Here is a 21,112-nt window from a genome sequence, read left to right on the forward strand (position 1 = left end):
TACTGCCCGTAGCTAGTCACCCTTGAGGAGGTGAATTGTCCTTTTGAACCTCTGTAATTCATGTGTAGTGATTATGAGATGTAGTTCTGGATCACTGATCTAGAGACGAGCTCAAATCCCACCATGGTGCGGGGGAATTTAAATCCAAGTGATTCATTAAATATGGATTAAGGTTAACCATGAAACTACCAGAATGATGTAAAAACTCATCCATTTCAATAGTGGCCTAAATCTATTGGCTTTATCCCATCTGACCTGTATGTGACTCCAGACCCACCAATGTGTTTGATTCTTGACTGCTTCCTCAGTTCAAGGGCAATTGGGCGTGGAGGAAACTGTGCGTGATGGGATTTTCAGCATGTTCATTGGCCCCTGTTGTGTAGGTGAGTGGTACAATCTAGAGAACATTGATAGGAATGTGGGGAGAATAATGTGAGGGTTAGTGCAATTTGTGTAACTTGACGGTCGGTGCAGACTTGGTGGGCCAAAGGGCCTGTTCCTGTGCTGTACAATTCTATGACTAAGTAACAAAAATTTCTACAGTGCTGTTGGCTGGGCCATTCCAGGACTTAGAACCCAGTGCTGGTGAAGGGTGATAAATTCCTGCCCTCTTGCACATCCCCCTCTTCCAACGTACATCATTGACAGCCATGTCTCCTGCTGCCAGATCTGAAGTCCTCCTTCAACAAGACACCCGTACTAAAATCCTTAATGTGGCTGATAGCCAGTTTTTGTAGATTATGCCCATGTGAAGCTTCTCAGACTATTTTACTACTTGAAAGTGCTTAATAAGTCCAAGTTGCTGTTAAATAGAACAAGTCTTTCTTTAGCAACAACCATGGTGTAAACTAGATGCTGTGAGGTTGACCTGAGGCCAGGATCAGTGCCTCTGTGCCAGTGTGTGGGAGTCCTTCACTGTCAGATTGGCCTGGCTGTTTGGCAGACTGTGGACAGATATAAAGATATCACATCTCTCCAGCATTTCACACACCTTTAGGACATATCAAAGTGTTTCACATCCACACATCCAACAAAGTATCTTTAGTCACTATTGTAATATAAGAAACACAGCAGTCAATTTGTGCACAGCAAGCTCCCACAAACCACAATATGTTAAATGTGCAAATAATCTGTTCTGACAATGTTGGTTAAGGGGTAAATATTGGTTTCAGGACACCAGGAAGAACCCCTTGCTTTTCAGATTAGTGTTATAGAGTCATAGAGAGATGCAACACAGAAACAGGCCAATCCTAGCCTAACCCATTTCATTCTGTCCACATTCCCATCAGTTCTTCCCCAGATTCTACCACTCACCTACACGCTATGGGCAATTTACAGTGGCCAATTAACATACCAATCCACGTGTTTTTGGAATGTGGGAGTAAAGCAGAGGACCCACAGGGATCTTTTCCGTTTGCCTGTACCTGGTCATATTGTCTCAACCTGAAGGTGGCACTTGTGATGATGCAGCACTCCTTCAGCTTTAGCCTGAAAAACGGGGCTTGAATCACTGGCTTGGTCTTGAGCTCACAATCCTACATCCCAGTGTAAGAGTGACTGCTGTGATCTAACATCAATGTAGTTCATAGTGCACCGACTCAAACCAACCCCTGGGTGATCCATGATATGGAACTGTGGGCATCAGGAATTGGAAGGAGCCTTCCCATAACAAACCAGGGCACTGAAACAACCCTTTTCTATGGTGACAACAGTGTGTCAGCTCCTCTATGTGTTAAAATCTCCAAAATATTGACATTTAACACATTTTGGAATACATGACTGCAATATAAGGGAATAAAACTGATCGATAGTTTACAAAGACCTGGAGTTCTGGGCCCTCATCTTTGAAGGATATGAGGAAGTACAGTGGGAATTAACCAGACTGATACCTGGACTCCAAAGGACTGAAATGGTAGGAGAGTTTCCCTGGAATATGGAAAGTTTAGTGGTGATCCGATTGAAGTTTTTAAGATATTAATACAAAGTGATAAGGTGGATAAAGAGAAATCCTTTCTATTCATAGATTCGTACAGCACAGAAATGGTCCTTTTGGCTCATCTTGTCCAGTACATCTGTGATGTTCAACTGTGCTAATGTCATTTCGCACATTAAGCCATATCCCTCTACTTCTTTCCTATCCAAGTACCTGTCTAAACGCCATTTAAACATTGTAATTGTATTTGCCTCCATTACCTTCTCCAGCAGCTTGGTTCCAGAGAGCCACCAACCTCTGTGTGAGAACCCTACCCCCTCATTTCTTTCAATTTCTCCCCTCTCAACTTAAACCTGTGCCCTCTAGTTCTAGACTCCCCTGCCCTAGGGAAAATGTTCTGACTATCTACCTTATCTATTCCCCTCATTATTTTTATAAACCTCTATACACACACCATTATTCAGGGACCCTGGTACAAGCTAGAGTCTAAAAGCTAGGGCCAGGAGTGAAGTAAAGAAATACTTCTACAGGCAAAGAGGGTGAGAAAAATTTAGAACTTTTCTGCAAACAGCAATTGATAATTATAAATCCTTGATTGTTTTCTGTTAGCCAAGGTTGAGGAGTGACTATGGGAAAATGTGAGTATATGCAGTTAGTTGATTCATAAGCCATGATGTTATTGAATGCCAGGACAGACCTGAGGGGATGAATGGCCTCTTTGTGTGGTGTCATGTTTTCCTTCCTTTCCAGTGGTCCAAATGGCCTATTTGTGTGTGTGTGTGTGTGCGCACGGTCGTGTGCGCGTGCATGTGTGTGTGTTTCTGTGCGCGTGCATGTGTGTGTGTGTGTGTGTGTGTGTGTGTGTGAGAGAGAGAGTGAGAACAACAAGTGAAAGAACCACAGGAGAGAAAAAGGCCAAAGAGATTTAAATTTTTCTTGTATTCTGTTTAGGATTGGCTCTGCACTCCCTGCTCTGCCCAAGGAAGTGAAGTCATTGAGGGCACCTCGCCAATCCTTGGAATGTTAAAACTACACTCAGCTTTGAAGTAGGAAGGAACTGGAGTTCGATTCTCACACTTGTACAGCTCAGAAGGAGGTCTTAAGCCCATTGAGTCTGCTGCAGCTCTTTTGAAGATTCAGTTCATTACCCAGCTCTTGCCCTGCAATATTTTTCTCCTTCAATTATTTATTCAATTAGTTTTTGAAGCCTAAGATGGTGAACTAGGTATTAAAGCTGCCAACAGCTTTGTTAAATGTACACTAGTTTTGCACTGTCCCTTCCCATTTTCTCCTCCAAAGTGGAGGGATAGAGGCTGGTAGAAAGAAAATGTCTTCAGATCGGAGAATGGTAACGAGTGATTATGACTGGAGCTGGCCAGCAACCAATGGTGAACAAGTTGAGCGTCCTGGCCTACAGAGGCAGACGCTGCCCACGCACTTGATGTCAAACACAGGTGCCAGCACCACTGAGGAAGAAGACTCCTACAGCTCAGTGGCTGTGCCACCACCTCTGCCCCTGCAGCCGCCGGTGGGCACGCTGGAAGAGGAGCTGCCCATGCCTGACATCAAACCAAGGAGAAAGTTCATCCCCGACTCTTGGAAAAACTTCTGGAGGGGCCGCCGAAGGCGGGCCAGATCGCTACTCAACCTGAGCTCCTCGTGGGGAGTAGAAGAGTGCTCGCCGCCAGTGTCACCCTTCCCTAAACCGCCGCAGGGACACCTCGACACAGGGCAGCTTGTCGGAGGAGAAGCCCAGGGAGGCAGCTGGAGATGATGATTGCAGGACGTCCAAAAATGAAGCAGGACCCCCGCTAGAGTTTTCAAGCAATTTCACAGAAAAGGAGCCTGAGACGGCCCAGAGCTACATGGAGAGGATGCACGTCTACCAGCTGAAGCACGCCTACATGAAGTCATGGCCAGGACTGCTGAGGGTACTAGGAGTGATGGAGCTACTGTTCGGAGCAATGGTCTTCGCTTGTATATGTGCATACATACAGAAGGACAGCCAGTGGTACAACGTCATTGGTGGATCTTTCCCAGCCTATGGGCTTGGGAACAATTATTACTATACTGGACCCAAAACACCTTTTGTCCTGGTCATGGCTGGTCTGGCCTGGATTGTGACGGTGGGACTCCTGGTCCTGGGACTGTCTCTGTATTATAGAACTATTCTTCTCGACTCGGGGTGGTGGCCGCTGACAGAATTCACCATGAACGCTTGCCTGTTCTTTTTGTACATGGCAGCCGGCATTGTCTACGTCAATGGGTTCGGCCTGGGAGGCTTGTGCTACACCATGATGGCCAACAGTCCTCTGTACTATCAGCTGTGCCGAGTGGAGAGCGGACAGATTGCAGCTACGGCCTTCCTGTTCGTCAACATGCTCCTGTACCTGGTCAGTGCGGGCGTGTGTCTCAAGGTGTGGCGTCATGAGCTAACCAGAAGGGAAAGGGAAGCTTTAACAAGTAAGGTAGGTTCTGTCCCATTGGTGACCAAGACAAGTAATCACACAGACTCTTCCCTTCAAACAACTACAGATACCAGCCAGGGAAGGTGCTGAAAAACACCATGATGCTGGAGGAACTCAGCAGGCCAGGCAGCGTCCATGGAGAAAAGCAGGCGGTCAACGTTTCGGGTCAGGACCCTTCTTCAGGATTGAAGATAGGAAAAGGGGAAGCCCAATATATAGGAGGGAAAAGCAGAGCAGTGATAGGTGGACAAAAGAGGGGATGCGGGGTGGGCACAAGGTGGTGATAGGTAGATGCAGGTAAGAGATAGTGATAGGCAGGTGCGGGGTAGGAGGGGAGAGTAGATCCACCGGGGGATGGGTCAAAGGTAAGGTAAGAAAGGAAGAAAAAGGTAGGAAAAAAAAGAGGCTAGGAAAGGGAAGAAGCATGGTGGAGGGGGGGAGGTGGGTTGTGGCTGGAGATTCAAGACAATGACATACCAAGGGAGAGTGTCAGGGGAGTTATGGTGAGGTGGAGCTGGGTTTGCCAGCGAACATGGGAAAACTGACACTGTATTTTGGGTGATGAGAAATCGGAGGGACCAAGGAGAATCTTGAAGGGGGCTGGATATTACTTCAAGTGGAAGATTCGATGTTCATGCCGTTAGGCTGCAAGGTTCTAAGATGGAAAATGAGGCGCTGTTCCTCCAGTTTGCCCTTGAAATTCTCCTGGCAGTGGAGGAGGCCAAGGACCGATATATCAGTGATAGTGTGGGAGGGGGAGTTGAAGTGACTGGCAATGGGGAGATGCAGGTCACAGTTACGGACAGAGCGCAGGTGTTCTGCAAAATGGTCACCTAGTCTGCGTTTGGTCTCACCAATGTAGAGGAGGCCACGCTTGGAGCACCGAATGCAAGGTGCTGCTTCAGTCTTAAAACCATGAATCATCTCTTTACAATGCATAATAGAAAAGATTTACACAGCTGTATTTTCAATACAGCACAGAATGAGCCCTTATCAAAGATACAAATAACATCCTATGTGACTATGGCTCAATAATCCATCCTTTTTCACTTGTCCTTCTTGATCTTTACCATGGTGACCATGACCTCATCTTCCATTGCTTCCCCACGCCTATCCAGTTCTTTTCTTCTTGATTCAGTCACAATCAGAGGATCCACTGCAGTGGCTTCTCCTCCTGTTCCCACACCATTCACTCGTGTATTCCTCAAGGATCTCTCCTTGGACCCTCTGATTTCCATTCACCCAAGATACAGTGTCAGCTTTCCCACGTTCACTGACTATCCCAGCTCCACCTCACCATCACTCCCCTGACACTCTCCCTTGGTATGTAGGTCACATTGACATTCAAGAGCAGGAATTTCTTCCAATTAAGCACTGGTAGATTCAAGCCATTGTTTTCTGTTCCCATCACAAATTGCAATCTCTTTTCACTGACTCCATCTTTCTCATAGGAACCATTTGAAACTGCACCTAGCTGCTCACAAATTTGGTCTCATGTTTGATCCTGGGATGAGCTTCTGATACCATACCCAATGAACTGCCAGCTTCCATCCCCAAAATGTTGCCTATCTCCATCATTACTTTGGCTCATCTGCTGCAGTAATCTCATCAGACTCCTACCTTCCACCTACCCTAAGCTTAAGCTCATGGAAAACCATGTCCAAACTTTTTCTTTACTTTTCTTTTACAATATTTTTTATTAATTCCAGATAGAAAATACAAAGTACATGAAACAAAAGAAAAAACAAAATGTTACAAAATACATTGTATTGAGTCACACTTGAAATCACAATACCTCATATTGATAAACAGAAATGATAACTAATTAATATTAATAAATTGGAATAACTTTATTATTAAAAAAATCTAAACCCACTACCAAGACTGAAGCTGTTTGGTAAAAAAAGACAAAAAAAAAAGCCTGAAGACATAATAGTAATAGCCAGTATCTGTACTTAAGCACCAAATCAATGGTTTTGAAAGTAGTTCAAAAAGGTCCCCACAATATTTGAAAGTCCAGATTAGATCCAGAAATTGAACAACGGATCACCCCTAAATTTAGATATGACATAACATCCCGTAGCCATTGAACATGAGTGGGGGGATCCAAACTTATCCAAGTCCCAGTCACCCACTACCCCGTGCTCTCTGACCCAAACTGGCTCCTGGTCCATCAGTTGCCTTCATTTTAAAATTCTCATCCTTGTTCGCAAATCCCTCCATGGTCTCTTCACCATTTACTGCTACCTCCAGCTCCTCCTCTATAACCCTGCAGGAAGCTCTTCAGTTCAGGCCTCGTGTTATGTGTACCAGAGTTCCTTCATTCCACTATGGCAGCGTGTCTTCTGCTGCCTGCACCCCAAGATCTGGAATTCCCTCCCTAAGCCTCTCCACACCCCAAAGGTGTTCCTTAAAACCTCATTGACCAAGCTTTCAGTCACATTTTCCAATATCTCCTTATTTGGATCAGTGTCAAATTTTCTTTAATAGCATTCCTTTGAGGTGCCTTGAAATACTTTCACTCCCTTATAAATACATAAGATGTAATAGCAGAAGTCAGCCCATCAATCCTATTCCACCATTCAATAAAATCATAGATAAAGTCAGGCCTAAGTTCCACTTTCCTGCCAGTTCCTCATAACCTTTGACTTCTCATAGATCATAAACAGTGTCTCATCCTTGAATATATTCAGTGATTCAGCCTCCATAGCTCTCTGGGTAGAGAATTCCAAAGATTCGGGACCCGCTTAAGAAAAGAAATTTCTTTATATCCATTTTAAATGCATGGCTCCTTATTCTGAGACGATGATGCTCTATCTTCAGGTTCCTCACAAAGGGAAACATCCTTTCAGCATCGAATCAGTTCAACTCTCATTCTTCCAAGCTCCAATGTGAATAGGCTCAGCTTGATCAGCCTCTTCTCATAAGATAAACCCTTCATCCCTGGAATCATTCTGCTGAACCACCTGCAATGCAGAAATATCCTTCCTTAAATAAGGAGACCAAAACTGGATCCAGCTGTGGTCTCACCAACGCCCTGTACAGTTGTAGGAAGACAGTCCTACATTTATACTCCAACCCTCTTTCAATGAAGCCCATTGCCTTGCTAACTACTCGTAGCTCCATGCTGAGTTGTGCTTCATGCAAGTTGTTGCTGCATTTGGCACAGTATAGGTTTATTCAGTTGTATAGATTGTATAGAAGTGTATAGATTGACTCCTGATTGCTATTCCTTATGTGGTTCCAATACAAGGATTTGTTTAAACTGGGATCCCCTGAACCCTGATTATTGGGTGGGGAGGGGGGGGGTGGTCAGTGATTGGGTAGGAGCAGAATGTGATGGGGCAGGGACAGTGCTCTACCTCCACACTCGTGAAAGAATCACATTCATTGTCGGGTCTGAGTTTTCAGCTGACATATCACTCTGTTGCTTCCTGTAGCGTGGAACAGTCACAGTGATCAGACAGAGACACCCGTTCTCATTCAAGCGCATGTCATTCCGGACAAGCACATCACGACCTCCGGATGAAGAGGTCACTAAGAACATCCCGTCACGGTCCAATGGTGCAGACACTCTCAACAAGTCTATTCCAACTGGATTTATTCCAAAGCCCCCTCATCGTTCCTGATTATGTAACGTAAGGAAATGGTCTTGTTAGTAACTGCAAAATGATTATTGATATAAAAGAGTTAATGTTTCCGGTTGACCCTTGGGTGGCAAAGTGCCACGGCTAGTAAAGCTACAGTCCTACAGCTCCAGTGACCTGGGTTCAATCCTGACCTCCGCTGCTATGTGTGGAGTTTTGCATGTTCCCACTGTGACTACATGGATTTTCTCTGGGTGCTCTGAGGAATCCCAGATCCCAGAAAAGGTGCAGGTTTGCTGGGTTAATTGGTCACTGTAAATTGCCCCTAGTGTAGGTAGAATCTGGGCTGAGTTGATGGAATTTGGACAGAATACATTACAGAGAAAATGAGTGGGGGAATAGATTGTTGTGTGTGAAAGCATAGAGTCAATGGGCCTGAATGTCCTTTTTTCTATGTTGCAAGGATTCTTGGAAACTATAGTTCCATTTGGTGCTCATTCCTGTGAACCACCTTGGAATATTTTTGGAGGCTTTGGAGAGGGTGTGGAAAGGGTTCACCAGGATGTTGCCTGGATTGGAGAGTATTAGCTGTAAGGAGAGATTGGATACAATTTGGATTGTCTTCCTTGGAGTATCGGAGACTGGGGGGGGGGGGGGGGGGGGGGGGCAACCTGAGCTAAAATTATCAGAGGCACAGATAGGATAGATGATCAGAGTCTTTTTCTCAGGATGAAAATGTCAAATACTCGAGGGCATAGCTTTGTGAAAAGGGGAAAAATTTAAAGGAGATTTGCGAGGTAAGTTTATTTACACAGAGAGAGATAGATGCCTGGAATGCATTGCCATGGGAAATATTGCTATGTGGAAGCAGACACATAGCATATTTAGGAAGCATTTAGACAGGCACATGAACAGGCAGGGAATAGAGGGATGTAGACCGTGTGCAGGCAGATGGGATTAATTTAGATTGGCACAATGGTTGATAACAGACATGGGCTCTTCCTGTGTCAACTCGTCTATGTTCTATGTTCTATATTCTGTTATGTCTAACCTCTGGTATTACCACTCAATGTGAGATGTCTACAAAGAGTCTGAGAGATTTTGCACGAAGCTCACATTTGGCCCGTCACTCATTGCAAATTCGGCTTCATTTTCACAGAAAGTATCCGAAGATTGAGACTGCAGAGGAGAGGGAGCGCTACAAGGGAGTATTCAACGACCAGTATGCAGAATATAGAGAGCTACACAATGAGATCCATGCAGCTAACAGGAAGTTTGGAGAGCTGAAGGCTCTGATAGAGAAACTGCCCCACTACACAGAGACATCAGAGGTCAGTAGAAATTAGGCATGGTGTACTGTCTCTGGGATAGGGTTAGCAACCGTCTAGGATTGCCCCGGAGTGTCTGAGGATTGAAGGTTAACCTTTGGGACGCTGCAATGAGCAAAGACCCACAAAACATAAAAAATAGGAGCAGGTATAGGCCATTCAGTCCTTGAGGTCTGTTCCATCATTGAACATGATCATGACAGATCATCCGTGTCAGTACCCTGTTCCTACCTTCTCTCCATATCCCTTGATCTCTTTAGCATTCATAAATATGGCTACCTCCTTGGATATATTTAATGACTTGGCCTCCTTTGTCTTCTGTGTGGAGAATTCCACAGGTTCGCCATCCTCTGAGTGAAGACATTTCTCCTGATCTAGGTTCTAAATGGCAAACCCCATTATCCTGAGGCTGCGAGACCTGGTTATGGACATTCTGGCCTTTGGAACTATCCTCCCTCCATCTGGTCTGTCTCGTCCTGCTACAATTTCTATGAAATTCGCTCTCATTATTCTAAACTCCAGTGAATATAGGCCTTACAGCTCTGCCATCCCAGGAAGCAGTGTCGTAAACCTTCACTGCACTTCCTCCATGGTAAGAACATCCCTCCTCAGATAAGGAGGATAAAATTGCACACAAAACTCTAGATGAGGTTTTGCTGAGGCTCTATCCAGCTGCAGCAAGACATCCTTGTTCCTGCACTTGGTCCTCTTGCACTGAAGGCCAACATGCCATTTACTTCCTGACTGCTTGTTGCGCCTGAACATTTATTTTCGGTGACTGATATACAAGAGCACCCAGGTCCCATTGCTCTTCCCCCTTTCCCACATCGCCATTCAGATAAGAAATCGCCTTTCTCTTTTCAAAACCAAAGGTGATAACCTCACATTGATCCATATCTCACCCAACTTGTCTAAATCACATTGGAGCTTCATAGCATCCGCTGAACAACTCACATCGAACCCCTTCCCCCAGCTTTGTGTCATCTGCAAACTTGGAAATATTACAATTGGTTCCCTCATCCAAATCATTGATCTATATTGTGAACAGCTGGGGCCCCAGCACTGATCCCTCTGGCACCCACTAGACTCTGCACTCCCTGGAAGAAGATCTGTTTATTCCTACCCTCTGTTCCAGTCTGTCAACCAATTCGCAGTCCAAGCCAGGACAGTCCTAAGGTGTTAGAAGAAATTGTCAGTTTTTTGTTGAACACTCTTGTTCATTTTTCATAAAGTCTCTTGGGGCTGGGAGGTCATCTGATGAAATCTCCAGGAATACGTGACCAGGGTTGCTGCAAGTACAGTATGTCTATTCTGGTCCTGTGGCTGTTGTGTATGAGGCTCCTCCTCAACACCCTGGGCTAGAGTGGGCACACAGCAGGAGTCACAGCACTTTCAATAACCTGTCCTCGGCAGCTCGTCCCTCTCCATCAGTGCCTCTGGGGTTGAGGGAGGAGGGGGTGGTGAGAGGTGGGAGAAGGTGGAGGAGAGGAGGGCAGGGGTGTAAGAGCTCAGAGATGGGGGGGGGGAGGAGGGATGTGGCATGGAGGGCAAGGGGGAGAGGGGTGAGGAGTGGAAGAGGAAGGGAATGGGGAGGGGAAGGATGGGGAGAGGAGGGATAGAAAGGATAGATGGGGAGAGGGGACTGATGAGGAGGGGAAGGAGGGTGTGGGATGAGGAGAGGAGAGGGAATGGGAAGAGGAGTGAGGAGTGAGGAGCCATGTGGATTGTTGCAAAAACTCATCTGTTCACCGAAGGAACGCTCCAGTCATCCTCACCCATTCTGGTCCACGTGTGACTCCAGACCCACCAATGGGGTTAACTGCCTCCTCCATTCAGCGGCACTTTGGAGCAGGAAATGCTGTGAGTAAACATTCTCAGCACCAACTGTTGGCAGCAAATATTTTATAACTCTCAGCTTTTGTTTTCTTGAGCCTGAGTTGCTGATAAGGAACTGATAGTCTGAGGAATGTTCCATTCATTTTAAAATCTCCACAATTCACTGTGAGCTTGATAAAACACAAAGAGTCGCCAGTGTTAGCACAGCTGGGCACACAACCTGTGCCATACGTGGAGGCAAGCACTATCCTGAGGTAGAGTTGCCGTCAATGGCAGTAGCTCTTTGGCACCTTTGTTTAAAGGCCCTGCGGACATCACCATCCTCCACCAGTTCTGTTCCTGGCTCATCCACACTTCTCCCAGAAGGCCAACTGGGTCTGTTGGAGAATTATAGAATCTCAGAAGTTTACAGCACAGAAGGAAACCATTCAGCCCCTTGTGTCCGTGACAGCCAAAGAGAGCAATCCAGCCTAACCCCAGCTGTCAGTCCATTGCCTTGTAGATCATCAAGTGCTCAGCTAATTAGATTCACATATGCTGAGAATTTTGCCCCTCCCCCTCCCTACCAGATTCCCCAACAACTCCTGGGCTCTGGCTGGACAATTTCCCCTCAGCTCCCCTCTAATACTTCTATTAATGGCTTTAAACTATGGCCTCTGATTGTTAACCTCTCAGTAAAGTAAATGTTTCATATCCACTCTGTCCAGCCCTCTAATAATTGTATATGATCAAATTATACCTAAGCTTCCTCTGTTCTAAAGACACATTCCCAACCTATCGAATCCTTCACATATCTATACCTCCAGTCCTACAGCACTTGCCAAACCCATGACCTCTACCACACTGAAGGATAAGAGCAGCTGAAGCATTGGACCATCCAAGCTAAATCGCACTGACGGTGCTGTTCCTTCACTGTTGCTTGCACAGAACTCTAGAACTCGCTACCCAAGAACCTCAGGACAGTGGCTCACCACCACCTCCTCAAGGGAATGTGGGAGGGACAATAAACCTGGCCTTGATAGCAATGCCCATTATTCCATTAAAGATTTTTTTAAAATCCTGGTGTATTCCTTGTGTCCTCTCTAGGCCTATTACAACCTTTCTTAATGTATGGAACCATGAATGAGTTCCCATTCCATAATCCCATAATTCACTTGTAGCCACCCCAGTAATTCCCCGGCAGAGATCAACTGATTCAGCACAAACCAAGGGTTGAAGTTGGAACACTCCATTTGCCCATTGTGCCTTTGTGGGAACTCAGCCCCAATCACTAGAGTTCTGGCTTTGGACCACAAAGAGGTGGCATTGCACGTCTGTGTGCAAGAGAGAGGTGGGGTAAAATGGAAAGAAAGATTCCTCTCAAGAAAGACAAACAGGATCAGGGAACTTGGGATGCAGAGATATACATGGTGGTTAAACACTGTGCATACTGCAGGCTTGTGTGAAGTAACTGAATGCTCTTCGGTTCCTGACACTGACACACCACACTCATCTCACTCTGACTTCCACTCTTGTCCTATCTCCTTTCCAGGAACACAGACGGATCATGAAGATCATTGAAGATTATAAGGAGAAAAGAATGTGAGTATTCCTCATCGCAACAGGAACATTGAACGTTTGGGAAGGGAAAATAAATTGGAACAGGAAGAGGCCACCAGCCCCTCAATCCAACTCCATCATTGAATTAGACCATGCCGAATCTGTCCTCGCTTTGGAAAATTCTCAAAAATCAAATGAAGAGATGAAGAGAAAAGATAAAAAGAAAGATGAAGGCTTGTGTGACAAAAATGTCAATAATTGGTAAACCAGTTACAGATTCCACTGGTGCAGAGGCACAAAAGGTTTAAAGTAAAACTTTCCTGATGTATCTCTCCATTAAATGAGCTTTCACAAGGCAGTAAGGCAGAACTCATGCTTCATATCAACTAGCTTCAACATCCAAGAAATTTGCCTCAACCCAGATCGGAACGGGTTAGATTTTCTTCTGTTTTAAACCTATTTTAGTGATGCTGATTGAGAATAAATATTGTCCGCAGCACCTGGAGACCTCCCCTGTTCTTCCTTGAAACAATGCCTGGAGGTTTTTTATGTCCAGCACAGAGACAAGCGCGACCTTGGTTCAATATTTCATCAGAAAGGTAGCATCTCCGACTGTGCAGCACCACTCAGTATTGCACCGAGGGTGTTTTCCTGAGATTATTTTACTTTCATTCACTCCTGGATTGTCAGGATTGCTAGCAAGCTCACCGCTTATTGTCCAGTCCCCAGAAGGTGGTGAGCCACCTTCTTGATTAGTTGCAGACAATGTGATATTTTACTATAACAGTTTCTTACAATTGAATGGGTCATTTTAGTGGACATACTAGGAGTCAGCCCATGGGTCTGGAGTCACATGTAGGACAGGTTGAGTTAGGGTTTCTGGAGTGGGCCTTGAACCCATAATCTCTTGACCCAAGGCCCCCCACTGACTCCTTTTTTTAGAGAAGTTACTTGGCCAAGGAGTGATCCTTTAGAGGTGTTTCCGTTCTACAGAAGAATTATTCTGTCGTCTAATTGCAGTTCTTTTAATTAAACAGGACCAACATTTGTGGAGAAGAAGCAGCGGTGCACCTACCTGAAGAACAAGCTCTCGTACGTCAAGCAACGAATCCAAGAGTATGATCTAGAATGCAACTCCTCCGGGAGTTACTGAAAGACTGTCATTTAATATTTCGTATATTAAAATGTTCTTACAATATAGAAAGAAGCCATTTGGGTCATCGAGTGCATGCCAGTTCTCAAGAGCAATCCCATCAACCTCATTCCCCCATTTATTTCTCTGTAAACTTATTCTCTATTATATGCCCATTAACACCATCCTGATTCGCCTACCTCCCGCCTACACTCCAGTAGTAAATCAATCTACCAACTAGCACATCTTTGGGAAGTGGGAGGAAATCAGAATACCTGGGGGAAACCCACACAGTCACAGGTAGAATGTGCACTTCAAGTGGGCATTAAGCCAAGGCCCTTTCACTCTCACTTGTACACATCAAAGATTCCATGGCATACATTAATCAGAAGAGCAGGGGATCACACCAGTCCCGGACCATTATTTAGTTCTCAATCAACATCATTAAATACAGATTACCCAGTTATTATGACATCGCTGTCTGTGGGAGTGTTCTATGTGTTAATTGACTGCTATGTTTCCCACATTACAAGAGTACTTCAACAATAATTCATTAAGTGTGAAATATCTTAGAATGTCCCTTAGTTTGTGAAAGGTGCTATACAAATACAAGACTGCCTTTTGTTTTTATTTGTCTTTATAATGTGTTGTCTGGAAAATAAAATTTCTTTTGCAATCAAACAGTGTAGAGGGAGCTTTACTCTGTCTAAACTGAATACTTTTTTGGGACATGTTTTGTCTTGGGCTACCTTTTGTGACCCAAGTCTGAATTCTGCATGCTCCTGCTGTCTTGTCAAGGTTACCAGATCCTTGAAGGTACCCTGGCTTTTGGGAGGGAAGGGTTATCAGGGATGCTCCATAATGTGTCCATTTGTGTAGAGCCATTCTTGTGCCCCTCTCTGGAGGAGGTTGGTGGGTTTGGCTCTGCATGGGCTGCGGAAAGGCATCCTCTCAGCATACCCTGTGATCGTCATGATCACAGATCCATTTGACTAATAGAAGATGTGCCAGTGGTCTTTTCGGCCTCATCCTCCACATGGGTAAATTGGGAGAATTGGTCCACACTCCTGGTAGGTTTGTGACAGGATCCTTGCCGAAGGAGATGAAACCATGGAGTACATGGACCTCTTCTATCCAGGAAACTTCCTGAGCCCTGCTGAGGAAGCTTGGTTGTAAACTGGCAGGAGCTGGAGGCAAAAGTCACTGCTCTGGGCACTGGACAGGACAGCTCTGAGTGCTTTACCACAGGGGCTGAGCACTGTTCATACACTAGCCGGTGGCCTTGATGTTGTGGTATCAGTTGGTTACTTTGGTCCCATCCTGTGCTTTTGCTGACCAGATCCAGAAGAAACTTGTGGATTTCTTCTCGGCAAGAGGAAACACTTGGTCTCTGCTGGTTCTGAGTCTCGCAGTTGGGGAGGGTGGTCAGTTATTGATTCACCTCACCTGCAACAGACCTCCCGCTGGAGTGGAGCTAATCTACAGGACTACTGGGAAATTGCTCCACCTACATCATGTCCGCTCCAGAACCAGGGTCACTCCAGCATCAACCACCCACCTGCAGTACACCAATGATGTTTGCCTACACAAATATACTTGAAGGAAGAGCTACAAGTCCCCATCAACTGATATGCTGTAGCATTTGAGAGAACGGACCTTATTCCAAACGTCAGCAAAACAAAAAGTTCTTGACCAACTTGCCCTCACTGCACAACTTTGCCCCCTAATAACACAGGTCCATGGAAGGCAAGGGACTATTTTCCATACCTCCAGAGCCACCTCTCAGAAAAAGGCAGGGAATGATGATGAAATTAACCTTCACCTTTACCGTGGCAGCACAGCCTTTGGACTATCTGAGGAAAAGGACGTCTGAGGATGAAGATCTCAAACCCAGCACAGTGCTCATGGTCCACATGGAGCTGTGATCCCTGCCCTTCTGTCAGCTTCGGGCACAGCGAATATCTACAGCTCAAAGCACTGCAGAGATATGGCCAATGCTGTCTCTGCAAAATGCTCCAAACCACGGCAAGATATATTTCCATCTAGACCAACATTCCCAGTTTTGAGGCTTTAATTAGAGCGCTCAGATGGGTGAGCCACCTTGTTCAATACCAGAAACACAGACTGGACTCTGAGCTCCATCGCAACAATTTACTTCAAGGGACAACTTAGAGTTGGACAAGAGATAGAGGCCATGCCAACAGTATCCACATCGCAAACTTAACACAAAGTACCACTGCCATAACATTTCCCTCCATCCACCACTGCCCAAGTGAGAGTGATGAGCTGCCCTGATGCAGCTCACTGCTGTCCTGTGTCCTGATAGTGCTGGGACCAGAATGAGACTCTCCCTCAGTCCATGTACCTTCACACTGATGCCTGGAGCATAGTGAGAGAGTGCAACTGTGGGCATGAGCCATCGGAATTCACATTGTTTCCAACTCAGGTGTTTCTTTCTAAGCAATTTGTGCACAGCATGATCCCACAGACAGTGTTGTGACAATGACTGGATGACCTGCCTTTTTCTCTTAGTGATTGAGCGAGGGTTAAATTTTGACTGCAGAACTCTGCAGATAACTTCCCTGCTCCTCTTTGAATTTGTGTGATGGGATCTTTACATTCACCTAAGAGAGGAGATGGAGCCTAAATGAAACTGCATCTGGAGTACTGTGTAGAGTTTTGGTCTCCTTTTCTAAAAGAGGATATGCCCTTGAGGAGTGCAGCGGAGATTCACTGCGCTGGTCCATGTGAGGTTGGGTTCACTGTATGAAGAGAAATTGAGTAGACTCGGCCTGTAATCTCCAGAGTTTTAAAAGAATGAGAGGAGATCTCACTGAAACCTGCAAATTCTTACAGGGCTCAACAGGCTGAATGTAGAGAGAATATTTCCCCTAGCTGAAGTTTCTAGAATTAGAGATCACAGTCTCAGAATAAGGGGAAGACTGTTTAGGACTGAGATGAGGAGAACTTTCTTCTTACAGAGCATGGTGAACCCTTTGGAATTCTCTAACCTGGAGTGTGAGGAGGGTCAGTCATTGAGTTTGTTTGAAACAGAAATTTAAAGGACACGAAGGGATAGTGCAGGAAAATGGAACTGAGGTAAAAGATCAGTCATGATCTTGATGAATGGTGGAGCAGGCTCGAAGAACCAAATGGCCTTCTCCCGCTTTATTTCTTGTCTTGTTATAATGTCTTGTAACTAAATTCAAATTTCCAAACTGTCCCAGTTGGAATTTTGAACTCACATTAATTCAAAGGCAAAAGCATTACACTGCCACACACCTGGTATGGGTTTGTAATCTGCAGTTGTTTCAATGTGACCTGATCCACGGGTTTACGGTTAACTCCAAGCACATTCAGGCCCTGAGCAGCTACAGGGTTTAAGGGTTACAGTATGTATAAGGTCTTGGTCAAACACATGAATGCTGGGTCCAGCTTTGGTGCCTCTGCACAGAGGCTGGTAGAGTGGTCCCAGAAAAGTCTCAAAGAAAATCTACTAGATAAAAAAGCTTTGTTTCAGAATAGGTTGAGAGCTGAGTCTTTCTACATGAAATAAACAGAGGGATGGAGAAAGAGAAGGAGAGAAAAACAAAGAAAGAGTTTGTGAGAAAGACTAGCATCCACATAGTGCCATTCCCAGCTCCTGTGAAAGGGCTTGACAGCCAGCGACACATCAGTGGTGTGGTTACTGTTGTAATGTAAAAAACAGAGCTGCCAACTTGCACACAGCAAGATCCCACAAACAGCAATGAGATAATGACCAGATACAGTGAAATTCCAATAATTCAGCAATCTCAGGACTTTGGTGGTGTCAGACCAGCAAATTTCCTGGACCATTGGATATTATTCCTATTAATACCCCAACACACTTTTAATTTGTTTTTCTATAGATGTTACACAGCAGTATAATCAATCTTCCAGTGAACCTGGCGTGATTAAAAGCAGCAGTTGAAACAGAACCCAGTGAGTTAAAGGGAGTGTGGGAAATGGGGCTCAGTGCGTTTAAAGAAACATAGGAAACAGAGCCCTAGTGACTTTAAAGAGCATGCTGGAAACAGGAACAGGTGAGCCAGATGCTGAACAATCATCACTTCTGAACAACTGGATAGCAGATTATCAAAGTTTTACTGTAATTTTTTAATGTGCTTTTTTTTGATATTAACATTGGCCCAGGAGAACAAGTCCAAAACCATGCCATGCAATCTTAATACTTACTTGACAGCAGAGATTTGGTTTAACACCTCATCCGAAGGATGGCAGGAAGCTCCCATAGTGCAGTGCTCCTTCAGTATTTTGTTCAGGTCCTGGGGTAGGAGCTGTACCCACAACCTTCTGACTTAAAGGTTGGTGTGCAGCACTCTGAGGCATCACCAGCACCTTCACGGAACTTTGAAATAATGAGGAAAAACTGTTCCAGTTTGACAATTCAGGAAGGATTAGAGAAATTATCACGTTAGATAAGAAGGTAAGTAGGTCTGTTTTTTCAGCATTCCCTGGAGATTTTGTATGTATGTGTACTTAGTAATTCATCAGGGATTTTGCCCATTTCAGTGAGATTGTTGTTTTCTAGTTGTTGGATAACCTTTCCAACTTCAGGCAGGCCTGGGGCATACCATGGTTGTAATGGGTAGCATGCTCTGGAATGGAGTCAAGGATGCTCTCATCAAAGACAGAGTCTTGATGGAGGTGTTCTTCAAAGAACTCTTTCCAGTGCTGAATGTATCTCTGTTTGAGCTCTCTCTCAGCTCCCAATGTGATGAGTCCTTGGGCTGTAAATGGTCTTGGGAGCACTGAATAATCCACACATCTTTCCTTATTTTCTTTCCTTTGGGTCACAAGTTTTTTGTTGGATCTGGGCTTTCAGGTATCTGTATGTTGTTTCTCCCCTTCAGCTGTGATTTTTAAGAAAGGAACCGAGTCCAGTTGTGGTAATTAAAGAGGGGTCTGCCTGCTGTTTGCCCTGTTGATTCATTTGCATCAGTGCCAAGCCCAGCATTTATTGCCCATCCCTAAATGCCTTTGAACTGAGTGGCTTTCTCGACCATTTGAGAGGGCACTTAAGAGTCCAAATCATTGCTGGGTCAGGAGTTGCGTATGGGCCAGACAGCAAGTTTTCATGTCAAGGGCATTGGTGAACCAGATGGGTTCCCAGTAACTGACTGAAACTACAGGACTAAATCCAACCTAGAGGGAGAGAGAGGACAAATGGGTGGATAGTTTTGTGGGTTTTTTTATTCAGGTCTGAACCAAATTCAAATTCCACAGCTGCCAAGGTGGAATATGAACTCACTTCTCTGGATCATTAGTTGAAGCCTTTGGATCACTATACTCCAAAATCCACCCCTTTCCCAATGGCTGAAGAGCTCCTCCCAGAGTCACAATGCAGATTCCATCTATCAATAGGTAGAATGAATCAGAATCAGGTTTATTATCACTGACATATGACGTGAAATTTGTTGTTTTGCGGCAGCAGTACAATGCAAGACATAAAAATTACTATAAGTTACAAAATAAATAAATAGTGCAAAAGAGGACTCATGAGGTAATGTTCATGGGTTCGTGGACCATTCAGAAATCTGATGGCAGAGGGGAAGAAGATGTTCTTAAAACATTGAGTGTGGGTCTTCAGGTACCACCTCCCCGATGATAATAATGAGAAAAGGGCATTTCCGGGAAGCTGAGGGTCCTTAATGATGGATGCCGCCTTCTGAGGCACCGCCTCTGAAGATGTCCTCGATGGTGTGGAAAGTTATGCCCGTGATGGAGCTGGCTGAGTCTACAACCCTCTGCAGCCTCTTTCGATCCTGCACATTGGAGCCTCCATACCAGGTGGTGATGCAACCAGTCAGAATGCTCTCCACCGTACATCTGTAGAAATCTGCAAGAGTCTTTGGTGACATACCAAATCTCCTCAAACTCATAACAAAACAGAGCCACTTGCATGCCTTCTTCATGACTGCATCAATGTGTTGGGTCCAGGATAGGTCCTCTGAGATGTTGTCACCCTTTCCACTGTTGACCCCTCAATGAAGACTGGTGTGTGTTCTCCCAACTTCCCCTTCCTGAAGTCCACAATCAATTCCTTGGTCTTGCTGACGTTGAGTGCGAGGTTTTTGTCGTGACACCACTCAACCAGCCGATCTATCTCACTCCTGTATGCCTCCTCATTGCCGTCTGAGATTCTGCCAACAACAGTGGTGTCATCAGTGAATTTATAGATGGTGTTTGAGCTGTGCCTAACCACACAGTCATGAATGTAGCGAGAGTAGAGCAGTGGGCTAAACATGCATCCTTGAGGGGCACCTGTGTTAATTGTCAGCAAGGAGGAGATGTTATTACTGATCTGCACCAACTGTGGTCTCCCGATGAGGAAGTTGAGGATCCAGTTGCAGAGGGAGGTACAGAGGCCCAGGTTTTGAAGCTTGTTGATTAGTACTGAGAGGATGATAGTGTTGAACGCCGAGCTGTAATCAATAAACGGCAGCCTGTTTTGCTGTTGTCCAGGTACTCCAAAGCCAATAGTGGAAAGTGGATGGACGTAATCTCCAGCAGGCGACCAATCCAAAAAAAACACAGGGCGCAGCATCAACATGGCCTTTTCTGACTTCACAAGAGCCTTCAAATCCATCAGCCGAGGAGGGATTATAGAAGATCCTTCACAAATTTGGCTGTCCTTAAAAATTCACCAGCATCCCCTGGTGCTCCACAATGACATGCAAGCCATGAGGGCCCACCACTGATTCAATCTCAACACAGATTGGGATCAACCAAAGCTGTGTCCTGGCACCAACCCTCATCTCAATCTTCCTCACTGCAATACTGCACCTCACCTCCAACACTGGAGTGAAACTAAACCTCAGCATGAGCAGAATGCTATTCAGTGCCTCCACTTCAGATCCAAACCCACTCAAAGCTCAATCATCACTTTACAGTACCCAGATGTTACACATACATGCACATGGAGACAGAGCTCCCTTGAAGTGGATAAGAAGACAAACCTTACACTAAACATTTGGAAAGCAAAGATCCTTCAACAACCCATCCTCATGGCGCAACACTATCCCTCCTCCTGACAATCGAGATCCATGACAGGACCCTGCTCAACATTGGTGTTGGTGTTGGTTTACTATTCTCACTTCTACCAAGGTACAGTAAAAACCTTGTCTTGCATACCAATCATACAGGTCAATTCATTACACAGTGCAGTTACATTGAGTTAGTATAGAGTGCATTGATGTAGTACAGGTAAAAACAATAACAGTACAGAGCAAAATGTCACAGCTACAGAG

At 45.1% G+C, this 21,112-nt stretch overlaps 1 protein-coding gene across 1 annotated transcript in view; it reads left to right on the forward strand.

Annotated features, from left to right (window-relative positions):
* Positions 1-3,278: 3,278 nt before the first annotated feature.
* LOC127582721 (uncharacterized) overlaps positions 3,279-21,112 on the forward strand; it is a 51,852-nt gene continuing 34,018 nt past the window's right edge. Inside the window, 8 exon segments of the mRNA XM_052038283.1 lie at positions 3,279-3,461; positions 3,604-4,401; positions 7,842-8,012; positions 8,014-8,039; positions 9,148-9,319; positions 12,684-12,733; positions 13,189-13,232; positions 13,729-13,836. Coding sequence (XP_051894243.1) covers positions 3,279-3,461; positions 3,604-4,401; positions 7,842-8,012; positions 8,014-8,039; positions 9,148-9,319; positions 12,684-12,733; positions 13,189-13,232; positions 13,729-13,836 — 1,552 coding nt within the window.

The sequence above is a fragment of the Pristis pectinata genome, chromosome 24 (genome assembly GCF_009764475.1).
Source record: "Pristis pectinata isolate sPriPec2 chromosome 24, sPriPec2.1.pri, whole genome shotgun sequence".
NCBI lineage: Eukaryota > Metazoa > Chordata > Chondrichthyes > Rhinopristiformes > Pristidae > Pristis > Pristis pectinata.